The sequence below is a fragment of the Leuciscus leuciscus genome (genome assembly GCF_965113295.1).
Source record: "Leuciscus leuciscus genome assembly, chromosome: 6".
Taxonomy (NCBI): domain Eukaryota; kingdom Metazoa; phylum Chordata; class Actinopteri; order Cypriniformes; family Leuciscidae; genus Leuciscus; species Leuciscus leuciscus.
The window spans coordinates 45,385,510-45,403,371 of NC_138730.1; the positions used below are offsets into that span (position 1 = coordinate 45,385,510).

The 17,862-nt window shown below is 34.3% G+C and overlaps 1 protein-coding gene and 1 long non-coding RNA gene across 4 annotated transcripts in view; one reads left to right on the forward strand and one right to left on the reverse strand.

Moving 5' to 3' along the window:
* The window catches only part of arhgap45a (Rho GTPase activating protein 45a), a 47,474-nt gene extending 32,058 nt beyond the window's left edge, over positions 1 to 15,416 (reverse strand). Inside the window, exons 1-3 of one of the 3 annotated variants that reach the window (XM_082172982.1) lie at positions 15,180 to 15,416; positions 9,956 to 10,316; positions 90 to 236 (exon numbers count right to left, since the gene is read on the reverse strand). In XM_082172982.1, coding sequence (XP_082029108.1) covers positions 90 to 236; positions 9,956 to 10,316; positions 15,180 to 15,260 — 589 coding nt within the window. In that variant the 5' untranslated portion in view covers positions 15,261 to 15,416. Of the gene's footprint in view, positions 1 to 89; positions 237 to 357; positions 374 to 9,955; positions 10,332 to 15,179 lie in introns of those variants that run through there. The other 2 variants (XM_082172981.1, XM_082172983.1) reach the window with 2 other exon arrangements.
* On the forward strand, positions 1,538 to 6,327 carry LOC309501229. The gene is made up of 2 exons (XR_014206793.1): positions 1,538 to 1,648; positions 1,823 to 6,327. It is a non-coding gene; the product is annotated as an uncharacterized lncRNA (long non-coding RNA).
* Positions 15,417 to 17,862: the final 2,446 nt, after the last annotated feature.

The window sequence follows — 17,862 nt, forward strand, 5'->3', positions numbered from 1 at the left end:
TTCTATTGTGGTTGTTTTTAAAAAAGGATGTTCTTTTGTTACTTGAAGAGGTTTAATAAAAGTAAAGAAAACATTACAGTTGTACTGACCTTTGACCTTTGAGATAAGAGTTCCTGCTGCGGTGAGTGTTTCCACAGTGTTCAGCAGAGGGTACGTGCTGATTACCTGCCGCAGCACACGCAGAACCTCCCCTAAACACTCGTGCACTGCCGGCCGGCTGCACGGCTCCTCTTTCACTGCAGACACAGATAACATCCATGAGAAAACATCTGCATTCATCAACACAGACACGTTTTAGGCTGAAATCAAGAGGCATTTGGACACTTTAAAAGTATGTTTTAAATAAACGACACTCACTTTTTTATATGTTTTTAATCTAAAGCACGGCATTCTGATACTTTTAAATGTGTATTTCGTATCCAAACAATATTTGTATATTTGTAGACACTGTAAATCACACAGAAACACAATGGGGCTGCATTGCCACATGTTAGGAAGTAGATCAACTGTTGTTCTGCCTCTCATTTTCACCAAAACATGTCAGTTATTTGTCCACTTCCTACCCACCCATTCCCACAATGCACTTCTCTGTGCCTGAACAACCCCGCTCAATACCACAAGAGGGAACTTACAGCCGCACACATGCTCTGATACTACGCCTATGATACTACATATTACAGTCATCTCATGATTCGTGGGTTCAAAAATAATTCATGAATCAAGGTTCAACAGATTCCAATGTTCAGAGCAATGACTTTTGTTTCCCTTTTTGATATCAAACCATTAGCAAATGTTTTGTTTTAACATCACAGAACTTGTAGCAACTCCATCGTAAATCGACATCAGCAGTCGTGAACGTTTGAGGGAAAAAAAGCAGGAGTTTGGCTGTGGAACCGTATCCTTTACAGAAGGACAATGAAAGCTGTTGTTGTGCACGACAAAAGTCCTTGTGTGTGTGTGTGTGTGTGTCTCCATGCCTAAATGCATGTTCAGAGTGTGGGTGTTCTTAAAAATGCACACACAAAAAAACACACACAACACAACACAAGAGTGTAACATTTCAAACAGGCGTTCCTCTTTGATGCAGCGCTGACTCCTACACACGTGTGTAACTCAGACAATTTGATGTTCTGAAGGAAATACGAGTGGCGTTTGCACATGCAAAACTCCCTGTCCCGATGCCAGAGCGTTCTGGCTGGTTTCAAAAGCAATAGTAATAGAGATTCAAGTCACTGATGTTTCACAGGAGAAAGTGAGGGGAATGTTTTTCTGTGCATGTTGATGCATGCATGACGTGTGCAGACCTGAGCAAAGTTTCTTCATGTGCATGAACTGTCCATCTAAAACTGGCACGTCACTGTCCACCCCTTCAGGGCCGCACGATACTGAAGACAAATGCGATATTCGATATGCGATACGATAATGTGTAAAATAAACTTAAATTATCTTTCAAATTACGTAGTCTACATACGTGTTTCACATTCTTTTTGTGGCAAGAAAACATCCCTACAGCTTCTGAAAGTGAACATCAGTGTTTTACTGTATATAAGAAGTGTTATTTTAACATCAGTGTAAACCACGGGGTTCAGGTTATCCTACATTAGGGTTATTTAACAACACAAACTCAATAATCAAACGTAAAAGCTTAGTTTTCACTGTATGAATTAAATATATCCTGATTCTTATTAAAGCTACTAAAGTTATTCAGCCGAGAGCAGCGAGTGATTTTCTCTTCGTCTTCTGTTCATGACTCCAGTTATTGCAAGCCGTTGCGATATGCATATCACAAAAACAAGTATTTGATACACTGCCGATTTTGCAGGTTTTCCTACTTACAAAGCGTGTAGAAGTCTGTAATTTTTATCATAGGTACTCTTCACCTGTGAGAGACGGAATCTAAAACAAAAATCCAGAAAATCACATTGTATGATTTTTAAATAATTAATTTGCATTTTATTGCATGACATAAGTATTTGATCACCTACCAACCAGTAAGAATTCCGGCTCTCACAGACCTGTAATTTTTTCTTTAAGAAGAAGGATGGATGGGGCCATGTATTGCGAGATCTTGGCCAACAACCTCCTTCCCTCAGTAAGAGCATTGAAGATAGGTCGTGGCTGGGTCTTCCAGCATTACATCGACCCGAAGGTTTCTGGACCAAATATTACTGTAAGTTCTGCTTTTCTGATGTATCAAATACTTATGTCATGCAATAAAATGCAAATTAATACAATGTGATTTTCTGGATTTTTGTTTTAGATACCGTCTCTCACAGTTGAAGAGCACCTATGATAAAAATTACAGACTTCTACATGCTTTGTAAGTGGGAAAACCTGCAAAATCGGCAGTGTATCAAATACTTGTTCTCCCCACTATATGCATTTGTGATATTTCGATATATTGTGCAGCCCCACCGTCACACATGATACGATGACAGATATTAAAAATCTTGCCATCTGCCCAAAAACAGCCCCACCTCTCATTTCAGCACTGACTGCTGGTTTCTGTAAGAAGAAACGTCGAAGGCCTGTAGAGACCTGCACGCTGCAGTCGTTCTGTGGCTGTGAGCTGTGAAAGAATCGCCTTTTGTGGCTGAGAGCAGCTCCACTGCTGAGGAAACGACAACTGTATTTGAAGACAAACATGACGACGCTACGTGACTTCCCAGAGGAAGAAGTTATTGCTCAGCGGTTGCTCTTTCATTGCTCAGGAGATTTAACTGAGTTCTCTATTATGCTTCATTTAATATCAGCTTCATCTCAGGTACTTAGGAAAAGTCAGGGTTGAATATTATTTTACAGTACATATAATACATAAGAAAGTACTGGGTAATATAAATTAACTACATGGGTTAGGTGTAGGTTCAGGGTTAGTACCTAGCTATTACCCAGCTATTGTAATTACTGTGATAAGTATATAGTATGTACATGGGAAATAAGACTGTAAAATGTGCTACCAAAATCAGAATAGACACAAGCGAGTTGATGGCGATTTATCGGTAACACTTTACTTTAAAGGGTTAGTTCACCCAAAAATGAATATTCAAACCTGTAAGACCTTCGTTCATCTTCAGAACACAAATAAAGATATTCTTGATGAAATCCGAGACTTTCCGGACCCCTCCATATTAGGCAGCAACGTCATTGCAACTTTCAAGGCCCAGAAAGGTAGTAAAGACATCATTAAAATAGTCCATGTGAATACAGTGGCTCAAATGTAATGTTATGAAGTGACAAGAACATTTTTGTGAGCAAAAACCCCCCCAAAATGTCTTTATTTGTGTTTTTTTTGCACATAAAAAGTATTCTTGTCACTTAATAACATTACATTTGAGCCACTGTATTCACATGGACCATTTCAACAAACGATGTCTTTACTACATTTCTGGGCCTTGAAAGTGGAAATGTCGTTGCTGCCTAATATGGAGGGGTCCGGAAAGCTCTCGCATTTCATCAAGAATATCTTTATTTGTGTTCCGAAGATGAACGAAGGTCTTACGGGTTTGGAACGGCATTAGGGGGAGAAGAATAAATGACAGAATTTTAATCGTTGTGTGAACTAACCCTTTAAAGCCTTTATATATAATGCATTATAAAAGAATCTTTCATGCATTAATAATGCCTTGTAATGCATCTTATAATGCATTGTATGATCTCATGAATAATTGTAACCAGAGTTCTAATACTTATCTATTCACTGTTCCTCTACAGTGCAAGTAAATCACTCGCATATGCGTTCAAATTTCATGAGAGGCAACTAAAAAATGTCTTTAATTAGCCAATGGCTAGTAAATTGTACGACTACAGTCGCCTGTAATTGAGTTAGACGCAAATAATGTCCAAAAAATTTCCATCTTGGCTAGTATCCTAGTAAACATTAATGGTTATGTCTTCAGTGAACGTAAGCAGTGGAGAAGGAAAACGCATGTGTAACAGTATATTGGATCAGTGCATTATGTCTTAAAGTGACAGTACCCTAATATTCCTGCAGCCTGTGTATTTAATGTTAATCACACAACAGACTCACTGCAAAACAAATCACTTGACTAAATTACTTTTGCAACTTTAATAAGGATTCATCTATATTTAATTTCTACAGTGAAGACTTTGCATTGTTATTTTATGTTTGATTATGTTCAATTTTTGTACATAATCTACCTAATCTGTATCTAACTGTAAAACTTATTGCGTTTATTTGTGCTATTGCTTGTAGTTATGATTATTTGTTCTTATCTTATTACAGACTATTTACTTGACTTCAATAGTGCTTGAAATGTGTATTTTATATTATATTTATGTAGAATTTATTCATTTGCATTGTTCTTGCATTCCATGTAAAAGGTCAAATAAAAAATGCACTAGCCAATGGCGACTCGAGCTTCAGTGTGTCCGTAGAGGGTTGTTGTTACACCTTTAGAAAGTTGAAACACATGGCAAACAAACAATTTCAGTTATGCATTTTAACATATATTATGAATGCATTAATAATGTATTTTTTACATAAAGGCTTTATAAATGAATTAATAATGTATTTATACATAGAGGCTTTAAGGATTTAGGTGTTACCTATTTTTTATGCCAGGGTTCCCCAAACTGGGGTTCTTGAGTTGATGAAAAGTGAAAAACGAAATCATAAAAATGTACATTTAAAATACATAAATAATGAAAAAAAATAAAATGAAAAAAACAAAAAGTAAAAATTCTACTTGTTTAGCTGCATGTCATGTGACCATTAACCAACATCAGAGAACCATGAACATGCAAATGTTTAGGTGTTATTGAGTATTATTTCTGCAGTATTATAGTTGTTATTAGCTTTTATCTTTACCTTTTCAAAATGTTATTATGTTTAATTTTCAGTAATTGTATTATGTGCTTTTGTCATTTTTATAGTTCGTAATTTTATTGCTTCAACTTTTAGTGTAGTAAGTGTTCATTTAGCCTAGGTAAAATTACAATAACCATAAAATGTTTTAGTTAACAATAATAACTATTATTCTGAAATACTAACTTTCAGAGAAATTGTTTTAGGTCAAAGAAGTCCAGCTGGCAAGAAAGTTTGGGAACCCTTTGGTTACGCTAACACCAAATGGCTGAAAGAAAGATGTGCCTTGAGATGACATTGGAAACATTACTATTGCAACTCTACACGCAGGGCAGATGTAAACAGGAAGTAGAGCTGATGAATATAGCAACGCTTTAAGGAAGTCCACGAGGCCTGAGGAGACGCGACTGACTTCTGTTCTTCATAGAGCAGACGTGACACATCTCTCTCCTGATCTCTGCGCTGGGTAAAGTCAGTCAAGGTGCACTGCGTTCAGTTTACGACACACGCGAGGGAAATCATTATGTCACAATATAGCGCAAAACAAAAATGCAACTATGTATTGTGTAAAAATTACTGTGTGAGAAAAAAAATCTAGTTTTCAGAGTTTTAGTGTCAGTACTACATTAAACTACTATATATAATGATGAATATAATGTATAATAATGCAATGTGGGAATATGTGTGTGCCCTGTATGCCAAATGTCTGATGTTACCAGTAAAAAGTGGCTAACATTATTTTAAATATATCTAGTCAGTGAAAGAGTGCATATTCGTCTACAATAATTCTATATTTTTATCTTCAGAATCATGAATATGTTTATTCTGGTGTCTCTATTGTCCTGTGCTTTGGGTTTCAGCACCAAGTCCGAGTCTATTCATTTACACACACAATGTAATACCAAATTTAGCATTTTAATCAACGGTACAGTTGTGTGAACTCCTTTTTTTTATGCCAGTTTGCATGTTTACCATAATAGTTTGCCAATAGTCCTTTGTGCACCTTCAATGTCACATTTCAAGGAGTGAGTGACTGTGCGTGAAGACTAAAGGAGGACTATCAAAAGCCCCACTATAATACCACATCACCACATGCGGTGAGAAGCAGGAGGGTTCAGGCCTTGCCTCTGTGGGGTTCAGCCCGTCAAACACTCATTTCAGGGTTTGAAATGAACACTCGCCAAATGCGTGTATAAATCGACAGTGGCGGGTAACGCTATCAAATCATGAGCCAATTTGGCGTGTTACTTATTATATGTACTCGCTTTGCTGGGGAAGTTCGTGTAAGTCAAATCTGCGCAGATTAAGCACAAATACTCGTGAGTCGTCATGATATATTAAATACACCGTATTGTGTAGAATCTGCTCATATCTGGCTTACTTGAACACACTCGTCACTACACAACAAATAACGGCGCGCTTGTTCATTTGCATTGAAGCAATAGCGAAGATTAAAAAGCATTTGGTTAACAGGAAATACATTGTAATTTTTCAACATCCTACTTTTTTTTTTTTATCTTCTTTGTATTGATCTGTCCTCCTAAAAATAAATTTTTGGTGAAAAGCATGAGGATGAAAGAGGAAGGGAGGAGATGCTGGATGACTGGACATTGTTTGAATGAGAAATGAATGTATGAAATCCAATTATATATATATATAGGGCTGGGTATTGACACAAATTTCACAATTTCGATTCACAAGCTAGCAATTCGATTCGATTCGATTCAATATTGATTATTTTGGATATCAGGGACAATACATGGCACATTTTCTCAAGGAAAACAAATCTCTTCTCTAATGCTGTAAACTATGGGAGTCAGTGGTGGCCTATAGGCTTCATTAGCCTACTATAATATTGAAGGTAAAAATTAACTGATTTGTATACAACACTTAAATTACACTTATTTATTTTTATAATAATAAAGTTACATGAAATATAAACATTTAAATGGTGGCTGTCATAAAAACTTGCCAGATTTATTCAAACATGCATTAAACATTGAAGGACATTAAAAATTATAATGAATATGTAATATGGTGCATATATTTAGCAAAATGCTCCTCTCTAGAGTTAATTGTTCTAGCTGACTGACGAGTTTATGGTCACTGGATATGGTTTTTCTGAGGTAAATGTGACGTTACATGACACTGTTTACAAGCTGTTTTACTGACGTCTTTCCACGGTTGAAACACTGATTGAGCGACTCCATGTCACATGATACGGATTTCGATCTTTTAACACACTTTCAGACGCTCATTCATGTTTATTTCACGCTGTAACTGGTGTTATTAAGGTGGAAGAGAAGATCATGTGCTTCTCTTGAGCTGATGCGTCAGAGCGATCTCACGCCACAGAGCGGAAACAGTATTTAAATTTTTGAATTTCATAAGAAAATGGACGTAATTTGAAATCTGAGACTTTGTTTCATATCAATAGTAACAAAGCACAAAGATGATTGCGATGTATTGGATGGGATGCGCGCTACAATGTTACATTCATCAACTGAAAACAGGATGACTAATCGATTCTTGGGATTTAAGAATCGATTAAAATCGAGAAATCTAATATATATATATATGAAGAGCTCTTTTCCAAAACGCGATAAACGCCATTTAAAAAAAAAAATTAGTTTGTCATGTCATTTTGCTGTGTACTGAACCTCTTCACTGCTCCATCAACGTTTCATGCCAAATCGCTATATTTCCTTGTTTAAAATGTACTGCAAGATGTAGTTCCTTTCCAAACCACTATAAGCTCCAGATGCGCGTAAACGCGTCTTTACATTGACTTAACATGAAAATCACTTGTGCCAGACGCTCTATTTGCATTTGGTGTGAACGCCACTCTCTCACTCACTCACACAAGGTCATGTCGTGATTTGTTTTATGTAAAGTGGATAATGGTTCTACTTTTTATGGGTTCGACACTTTACTGAATGCCAATGTATTTATTACTGACTGACTTGCCTTTTTTTTTTTAAGACAAACTTTATTTTAAATAATAAGGATTTTGGAAAAAAACTTTGAATTTATTTTCACCTATTTTGTTGTTTGATTTAATAATCATTGTTTAACATGTTCAGACTGAGCCAAAAAAAAACATTTTAACAGGATAAATTGAATATTCACAAAATGTGTGGGTCTAGGTAAAAAAAATTAATTTTCCTGAAAACTATTTAAATGGATTTATAGCAGTTTGGAAAAGAGCTGCTCATATATATATATATATATATATATATATATATAAGAGATGTGACGTAGTTAATCTGGTTTATTTATTCTTCTTTTTTTTTCTTTCTAGTAGAAGTTCTGAATGGCCAGTAACTAAAAAATTGAGAAGCCGAATTGTCCGGTGAGTGAAAAGGTTAATTAAAACCCTGACTCTATTAAGGGAAGGTGAAGCCCAGCGGACGTGTGCAATCTCAAACTGAAGCCTGCAATGAAAACATCTGACGCACGGTTCCTCTTCCTTCCTCTCTTTCTCCACGGAAACACTCTGTCAAAACGCATGTTACAAATGGCCATTCCTGATCTCATGTTAATGATCAGCTTAAGTGGGTTTTCTAATGGCTGAGAATGATATCTAGAGATCGCTGATGAGATGCAGATCAAATACAGCGGATATAATTTAATTCTAGTTTTGATTTATGTAGTAACACATGACCTTGAGTGTCTTTCTTCCTTCTACAAAAAAGATGGAAACAGAAATATGTTTGAACAATAAACACAGCAGTGAATAAATAGTTCAATTAAGTCTTCTGTCTATTAATATAGCAAAAAACAATGGCATAACTTGGTTTATCTGTATTTCTAACAGCTTCATATAATTATGTAAATATTATATATTATTTTAGCAAATTAGTAAATATATACTACATTGTAAAAAATGTAAATATAAACAAAAAAATATTTTACACAATATTTACTAATATTACAATCAAATTTCATTTTGTAACTTAAATATTTACATATTTTTAATAGCAAATTAAATAAATTTTATGTACAATATATTATTTAGCAAAATATGTACTATTACAAAATCAAATGTTTTTATTCAATCTCTAAATGTTTGTTCATTTATATATTCATATGTTTTTTATTACATATATATTACTTTTTTTTAAATATCGCAAATTGAGTAAATATTGTGTCGAAAAAATTATTTTAGACAATATTTTCTAATATTACAATCAAAAGTATCTTTAATTTTTAGTCATTTATTTTATTAATTTACTTTAATATTAAACGTTTACATTTTTAATTGCAAATTGAGTAAATAGTGTGTGCAATAAATTATTAATATAACAATCAAAAGTATTATCTTTCATTTTTATTCTTAAATATTAAATATTCGCATTTTTAACTGCATATTGCACAATATTACAATCATAAATATTATTAAAAAATTGTATTCATTTAAATATTTAAATTTTTAGTTTAGTTTTAAGTATTTAAAAACAGAAAATTTATATTATTCAGCTGCATTATCGGCCAAACTGAAATAGGGCCGTTCAACGATTAATCGTGAATTATCACATCCAAAATAAAAGTTTGTGTTTACATCATATATGTGTGTCTACTGTGTATCATTATTTTGTATATATAAATATGTATTTAAATTGGGTTATTTATGTAGTAGAAATGTGAAATTATTTTATAAGTTGGAGCCTTCTAGACTGAGAAAAGCCAGAAAATGTATTTTTGGCTCATGTGGATGAAAGACAACAACTCCCAGAATGCACTTGCTTCGCTGCCCTACGAGGACACTCCCGAGCCACGCCTCCCGGTTACAGAGGGCAGTGTCGGGAGAAATGATACAGCTAGGCTACTAGTCGACTGGAAACTGAAAAGACGGTGTTTTATCGTGAGATCCCCCTATGGGCGGGTTGAAGACATGCGGGACGAGCTCCTCCTACTGGCTGGAGTCTCTCGCCTCTGGACAGAAGAGCCTCTGATGACGATAAATGACGATTTTTGCGTTATCTGAGGTTTTTTTCCAGACACACAATACAGAAATCTCTCGTCTCAGGGGGACATGAGGGAGGGAAGCACTATATTTACTACATAGATTGAATCGGGAGATAGGTGTGTTGTCCCAGCCCTAATCCATACCAACCCCAAACCTCCTACCTTCGCCCAGCACCATGTCCTTTAGTTTCTCCACAGCCTCTGCGAAGCGGGCGACGTCTCTCAGCAGTGAGGGGATGTCCTCCACCTCGATGGCCGACGATTCGCCACCGTCCGCGTGTCCGTAGCTGAGAGCGGCCCGAGCGTAGCTCTTGTGGAAACTCCATGTCCCGGAGGTCTGGAAGGGGAACCCGGCGGCGCTGGCGTGGCGGCTGAGACCCGTGGGCCGTTTGATGGTCCCGACAGGAGAACTGCACCCCGTTAGCTTGGAGTGGGCCGACGGTGTTCCCGGGCAGGACGAGGGGACCGTATCAGGAGGAGCCAGCGTGCAGAGGCCATCGATAGTGTCATAGTGAGAGAGTTCCTGAAGGATGGACAACTGGGTTACCATGGGAAGGAGAGAGAGGATGGAGTGTGAATGACAGGATTATGAATACTATGGACAGGGTTAATGGTGAAATATATGAGGAAACAGAAATTGGTTTAAATAACAAAACAATTAACTCAACAGTGAATGAACAGTTAAATTAATTATTAAACCATTTTTCTGCCCAGTGATATAGTTTTAACTGTCAGTCAGCGCTCAAGGCCGCAAACATTAGTGCATTAATATCAAATATGTGTATTTACATGCATTTCTCACCTAAAAATTGATAATTTTTTCTTTATATATATACACATTTCAGACCCCTTTTTTCTTAAAAAATAGAATGGATGTTATCTTTTCAACTCTTGACATGAAGACAAACCAAGCAAAGGTTTCTACCAGTCTTTCATGATTTTTCATGTGCATCACTATTTCAAAATAAAGGTCTGAACAGTCTGAAAATATTCTTGTTACAAATTCTTGTTTCTCTGTCATTTGTATTGAAAAAATTTGTAATGACCAAATATGAAAAAAATATTTGTAATTATTATTAATTTAAATATATATATACACACACACACACACACACACATATATATATATAAACCATAATATTATTTTTTTAATTGCAATTTGAGTAAATATTACATACATACATACATACAATAAATTATTTTATGCAGTATATTTATTAATATTACAATAAAAAAAAAAAGATTTATTTATTTATTTATTTATTTAAATATGAATTATTTCCATATCTTACAATCTTACATATCTAGTCTGGTTAATTTGTTAATTATTTAACACCATATCAGCAGCAAAGGCTATTTTATGACAAGCTCAGAGTATTGAAAATGAAAAGATTCATAATAAAAAATAAAACTGCAATAAATATATAAATTATAAGCACTTATGATTTTCTTACAACAATATTAACCTCTTAACTGCCTGTCCCATTTTTTGGGCATATTCTCCAAAACGACATTTCCAACTTAAATTGTTCTAAATCTTGAATACTTTGGAGCACAGACTTAAGTTTGGTCTCTTTTTAAAGGATTATTGTAGAAGTGGAAAAAAAGATAAAAGTTTTATAAAAGTTTTTTAAAAATGTATAGAAGTACAATTTTATAAAAAAGTAAAAAAATAATTTTTTTATATATTTTATATAAAATATATATTTATAAAAACACGTTTGACTCTAAAACGGCAAGAAAATAAAGGCCAAAACCTCAAAAAATTTTAGGCTGATATCTCAAAAAATGAGCTTTCAGTGAGACTCTGTATGGGCGCAGTACCAGGCGCTTCCACTAGACCACATCCAGGCTCCACTGATGACCATATAAGGACTCCTCCATTTCCATATATGGTTTGAGTGATCTGAACCATATATTTCCATAATTTTCATACAATTTATGACATCCAATTCAAAAGTAGATTTGATAATCCTATTCATGAATTGAATTCAACCTCTAACAAACACATAAAAGCAGGGCTGCCAACTTTTGAGTTTAGTTTGGAGGGGGGGTGTAGATTGGGGGGGGGTGTAAAAAAACTATTTGCATCGCAATCGGTGTAATTGTGATTGTCAAAACATTTGGTAACTAAACAGAATTGTATTAAGTTTAGTGACAACATGTTACAATGTTTACATAGTACAAGTAGGCTACTGTTTGTATTATTGCCTAACACGATTTAAATCCAATTCTTGGGATTTGATTTCAATCTTGATTCAATATTGACTCATTTGGATAAATATTAGGTAAGGTACACAGTAGATAGCCTAGATGTACATTTTTCTCAAGAAAAAATATCTCACATAATGCTGGAAACTTACAGAGAGCCCTATCAGCTGGTATTATAAAGGTTAAAAAAATTCAATGCGTTTTTTATTATTTAATGACACAAGTAAAAAATATAATAAATATGTAACAGTGCACATATTTAGCAAAATACTCCTAGTATAGCTAGTTTTTTTGTAGTCAACTAACGTGCTATGGTCATTAAATGGCTTTCCTGAGGTAATTGTTCTCCTGCTGTTTTATTGACCTCTTTCCGCGGTTGAAAAACACTGAGGATCGATGTTATGTATGAGACATATATAGTTGTACTGTATCTTTAAATAAAAAGTAACAGATGATCGGTTTACTTGAACTGAGGCGATACAGCGATCTGTCACGTCACATTCACAAGCACCAAAACGGTATTTATTGTCTGAATTTCGTCATAAAATGGACCGAATCGAGAGATGAGAATTTTTTTCATATCCAACTATTTTATTTCAACCTTTTCTTTTCTCAAATTTTTTTATCTTTTGAACTCTTGACATGAGGTTTCTACCAATATTTCTTGGTTTATTATGTTCATCCAACACAATCTCACAGCAATTTGTAACCGTCTATTTTACATTTTGCTTAATTGGAGAATAATTTGTGTGAATTCGTACAATCTCACATTTCGGTACGACTTGTTTAAACCCCAGTTAAATTAAAGTTAAAGTTAAATTTAATAGAAAATTTAATAGCAATAAATATATAAATAGAAAATGTATATATTTATTGCAGTTTTATTTTTTATTATGAATCTTTTCATTTTCAATACTCTGAGCTTGTCATAAAATAGCCATTGCTGCTGATATGGTGTTAAATAATTAACAAATTAACCAGACTAGATATGTAAGATATGAAAAAAATCATATTTAAATAAATAAATAAATAAAAATGTATTGTAATATTAGTAAATATACTGCATAAAATAATTTATTGTATGTAATATTTACTCAAATTGAAATTAAAAATATATATAAAGAAATATAGCCTTAATGAGTTTCTTTTAACCTTAATGCGTTTCTTTTAATAATTTGTCAGTTTTCCGTGAGATCGGGTTGGTTCATCACTATTTCAAAATAAAGGTCTGAACACGCCTTATGACTCTGAAAATATTCTTGATGCAAATTAATAAATTACTGTTCCTCTGTCATTTGCATTGAAAATCAGTCACTGAATATGAAAACAAGAGTTTGTAAAATTTCAAATGATATTATATAGTTTAGGGCTGCACAATATATCGAAATATCACAAATGTACATATAGCGATATGCAAATCGCAACGGCTTGCATAGCCATAATCTGATTGATTTTAATAGGCTGCTTAGTTCAAAAGTTTAGGTCGCATATAGAAAGAAATCGTGTGTGTGTGTGTGTGTGTGTGTGTCAATAGGATGTGTGTGTGCATTAGGTCTTAAAGTGACAGTAGCCTAATCCAGTAAACCTGCTGCTGTCAGTCAAACACCAGAAGAAGAGAGAAAATCACTCACGGCTCTTGACTGAACAACTTTAGTAGCTTTAATATGAATCAATGTATATTCAACTCATGTGAAGACTATGCAGCGTTTTAGCTTTACATTTGATTATAATGTTTATTACGTGAAAGCGACTGTTAAACCGATCTAATGTACGCCTGCCTGAAAACTCAAAGCACTGTTTATTTCATGCATCTTTGTTTTTTTATTGTATTTGTCCTATTGTTTGTAATTTGCCCCTTTGTTATTTTAAGTAATATTCAGGTGTACTGTATTTGTTTACCTGGATAGTTTCTTGATGTTACGTTTTCAGGTTGATATAACTATATATTACCAAGTTGAGCAAGAGTTGTTGGGATTTGAATAGTGTGTGTGTACATTGATGTTAAAAAGACTTGTGACATTACTTTTTATGTAATGCTAAAACACTGCGGTTCACTTTCAGAAGTTGTAGTGATGCTTTCTTTCTCCAGAAAGAATGTGAAATATATATCGGTTATATAATTTTCAGTTCTTAAATATATTTAAATTGATTTTTACACACTTTTCAATATCGTGAAGCCCTAATAGTTTACTTCAGGTTCAGCATTGAGCCCATTTATTTTTATATACGGTTATTGATGTCATTATAGGTATGTATCATCTGTTAGTTGTGGTTCTTTAATTTCCTATGTACTGGTACTTTAAATGAACTTGTCAATTCACTTAAAGTCAATGGGGTCCAAAGTTGTTTGGACCTCAAAGTTCTAGTCCTACATGTTTGGAATAACAATAAAAGATCACACAATTGTCATTTTTGGATGATCTATCTTTAGGTTTGCTCTTTTAATCCAGAACCATGGTTTTCTATTTCTATGGAGATCAGTTATGAATCTCCATAGAACCATGTTTTATTGTATTGCAACAGAAAAAGTGATGTTTTCTATTCTTGTTTCCATCTGGAGCTGAACAACAGTTGCTCGTTTCTGAGATGACTCTTGCTGACTTCCTCTCAGTTTATTTTTGGCACTGTTTGCGAAACAAAGAGAAGAGAAAAAATCTCCTTGTGCTCTTCTTCCCCAGACACTGTTCACCAACAACAGTTGTACAGAACCGTTCATCAATTTGCAATAGTCCCACCAAATTGAACAAAACATTCTTTTGAGTCGATTCCTTTTAATGATTCAGTCAAACGATTCGCAAAGTGTCATAAATCACTCGACTATTGTGATGAACCGGTTCATTTAAAATGAATCGTTCGAGTTAACAAATTCTCTAAAATGAATCAGACCTCCCACACAAGTTTAATATCTATAATAATAAAGTACATTAAGTCTTTTAAATAAAATTATTGTGTGTGAACTGCTAAAGGAAAGCAAGAGGATGAATGTGAATCAATTTGTCAACCGTTTAAAATAGACTAAAAGTTGCAAAGCCGCTTTACGCGCAAGTTTTCGGGCTGATTAAACCAGTTTTCTCTTTTAAACACGTTTACCTATCAACCTATCAAGCAATATCAACCTATCACGAAACTAAACTCTGGGTTTTTTGGTATTCCTAAGAAGGGCTGATGGTCTTACCGAAGGGTTTTGAGCGGAGTTGCTCTTCTTGGAGGCTGGAGAGGCTTTAGTCGTCTGCTCCTTTTTCTTTCGAGAAAACATGTTCACACTGTTCACAGAAATCGTACCGCAAATCTTCAGGAATGTGCTAAATACTAGTGAATGTGAAAATGTCTTCTCTTGTTCTTCTGTGACTGACAGTTACTTCCCCATCATGAGAGTTCAGTTACTCGCTCCCGCGCGCGCGCTCTCTTCCTGCTGCAAGTGTCGCGCGCTGCGCGTCCGTCTCAAAGACGCTGCTGGCACCTGCCGGAGAGCCTAATCATACATCACCAGATGACAACATGACAAGACAAAATCAGATATGAATATATATGTTTTTTTTTTTTTTTTTTACTAGTGAGCGACTAAGGTCAATATGAAAGCCCAGTTCCACCATTTAAGAAAAACCTCATACTTTTATAAATCATAATTAAGACAACATAAAATGTCGAAATTATGACATCATAAATATTAAGTTCTAATTATGAAATGAAAAATCGAATGACTTAAAATTAATAATTTTGACATTAAAAAGTCTAAATTATGACAAGATTCGCGGCGTGAAGTAACTTAGCTTCACATTCTCTAGTAATTGACGTTACACGTCATAATTTCGAGTTTTTAATCTCGTAATTATGACGTAATATGTCATATTTTTGATTTTTCATCTCATATTTTTGACTTTTTATCTCATATTTTTGACTTCATCTCATATTTCAGACTTATGTAATGTCATAAGATCGGCCTAAGTAAATTGATATGAAACAAAATGGCGGAAAAGGTCAAAGAATTTCAGGGGGAATATACATTTCTGCTGGTTATTTTTTTGGTCTCAATTTATTTTAGGCTTTCGGGAACTTAAATTAACACATTCAGTCAAACTAAGACTTTTCATTAAATAATCTAAAAAGAACACTAGTGATGTGCATGCAGTATGTAAGTCTACCTAGTAAAGAACCTAAATGATTAACATTAATATTATATGATATTACCATACTCAAATATTCACTGTACAGAAGCAGCGTCTGAAGTGGCATTTAGGCATCTTTACACAAACTATTTACAACTATAATATAGGACAATTACAACTATATACTTTGATACTATAGGGGCAGAGCAGGAATATTTTAGACTACTTTTATGTTGCATTTACACTGAATTATGAGCAGAGCAGCCTTAAAGGTGCAGTGAGTGATTTCTGAGAAACGCTGATGAAAGTGGATCGGACTGAGAGCCAAAACACTTGTAGCCAATGAGCAGTAAGGGGCGTATACAGTCATTTTGGGGGCGGAGCTATCAAGAAAGGGGCGTGAACCTTTTAGGTAGGGGTGTGTTTGTTTTGGTGATTTCAAATATCAAAGTTTCTATCACCATAGACATATATAAAACATATAAAGAAAAATTAATAAGACCCATCTTAGATATGTTATTGGAAGCCTTTGAAAAAAATATGCTACCTGTCTCTATGAGCGGGGCTTTAATTACTTTGTTGCCCAAACCAGGAAAGCCTAATAATAAATGTGAAAATATGCGCCCTATAAGTCTACTAAATTCAGATACGAAAATCCTGTGTAAAATTTTGGCAAGAAGATTAGAAAATGTATTACCATACTTAGTAGGGAAGGATCAAAATGGGTTCATGTTACATAGACAAGGATGCCATAACGTTAGAAGGGTACTGAATATTTTGCACAATCAGAGGGGAAGAAAGGACACTGCTTTGCTGTCATTAGACGCAGAGAAAGCTTTCGACAGGGTCGAATGGGATTTTCTGTTCGACGTGTTGAAACGTTATGGACTCGGGGAGAATTATTGTAAATGGGTCGGATTGTTATATAAGAATCCTATAGCTGAGGTCCTGACGAATAGTATGGTATCAAAGCCATTTAATATTTCTAGAGGATGTAGACAGGGCTCTCCTCTTTCCCCTCTGCTTTTTCTTCTAGCCATTGAACCATTTGCAATTGCAATTAGAAAAAATTTAGATATTGAAGGTATAACAATTTACGGTTCTGAACATAAAATAGCTCTTTTTGCTGACGATGTTATATTGTCTTTATCTCTCAGACACACACACACACACTCACACACACACACACACACACACACACACACACACACACACACACACACACACACACACACACACACACACACAATTGTGTGTGTCTAGAATCTAGAATTAGATTAAAAATAAATGATTGAAATAAATGATAAAATCTTAAGACTCCAATATTTCTCTTTGTAACATTTTGTTCAGGTTTGATTCTAATCATAATGTAACATTATTGAAAAACTGGGGGTTTTTTTGGTACAAAAAAATGCTAAACTTTGACAAAAATATTTTATTTTTGTTATAACTGTGATTTTATAATATTTAGATATGAATCCAACTGAATCCAACTTGTGAAAAGATATCTTTCAGGTAGTCTAATAGCAAATAGCATATACTGGAGCTCTATAGCCATCTAGTGGTTAAAATTATAATTTTTTATTTTAAAACTGCATTTTCCAAAAAATGGGCAAAAATTTTACATTAAACCATTTAAAATTATCCATGTTATCCCCATGAATGAAAGTTAGAAATCTGGGTCTTTTATAAAGTGAATTTTACATCAAATGCTGTTTTTTTGTAAAAAGGCTATTTAAATATTTATTTATT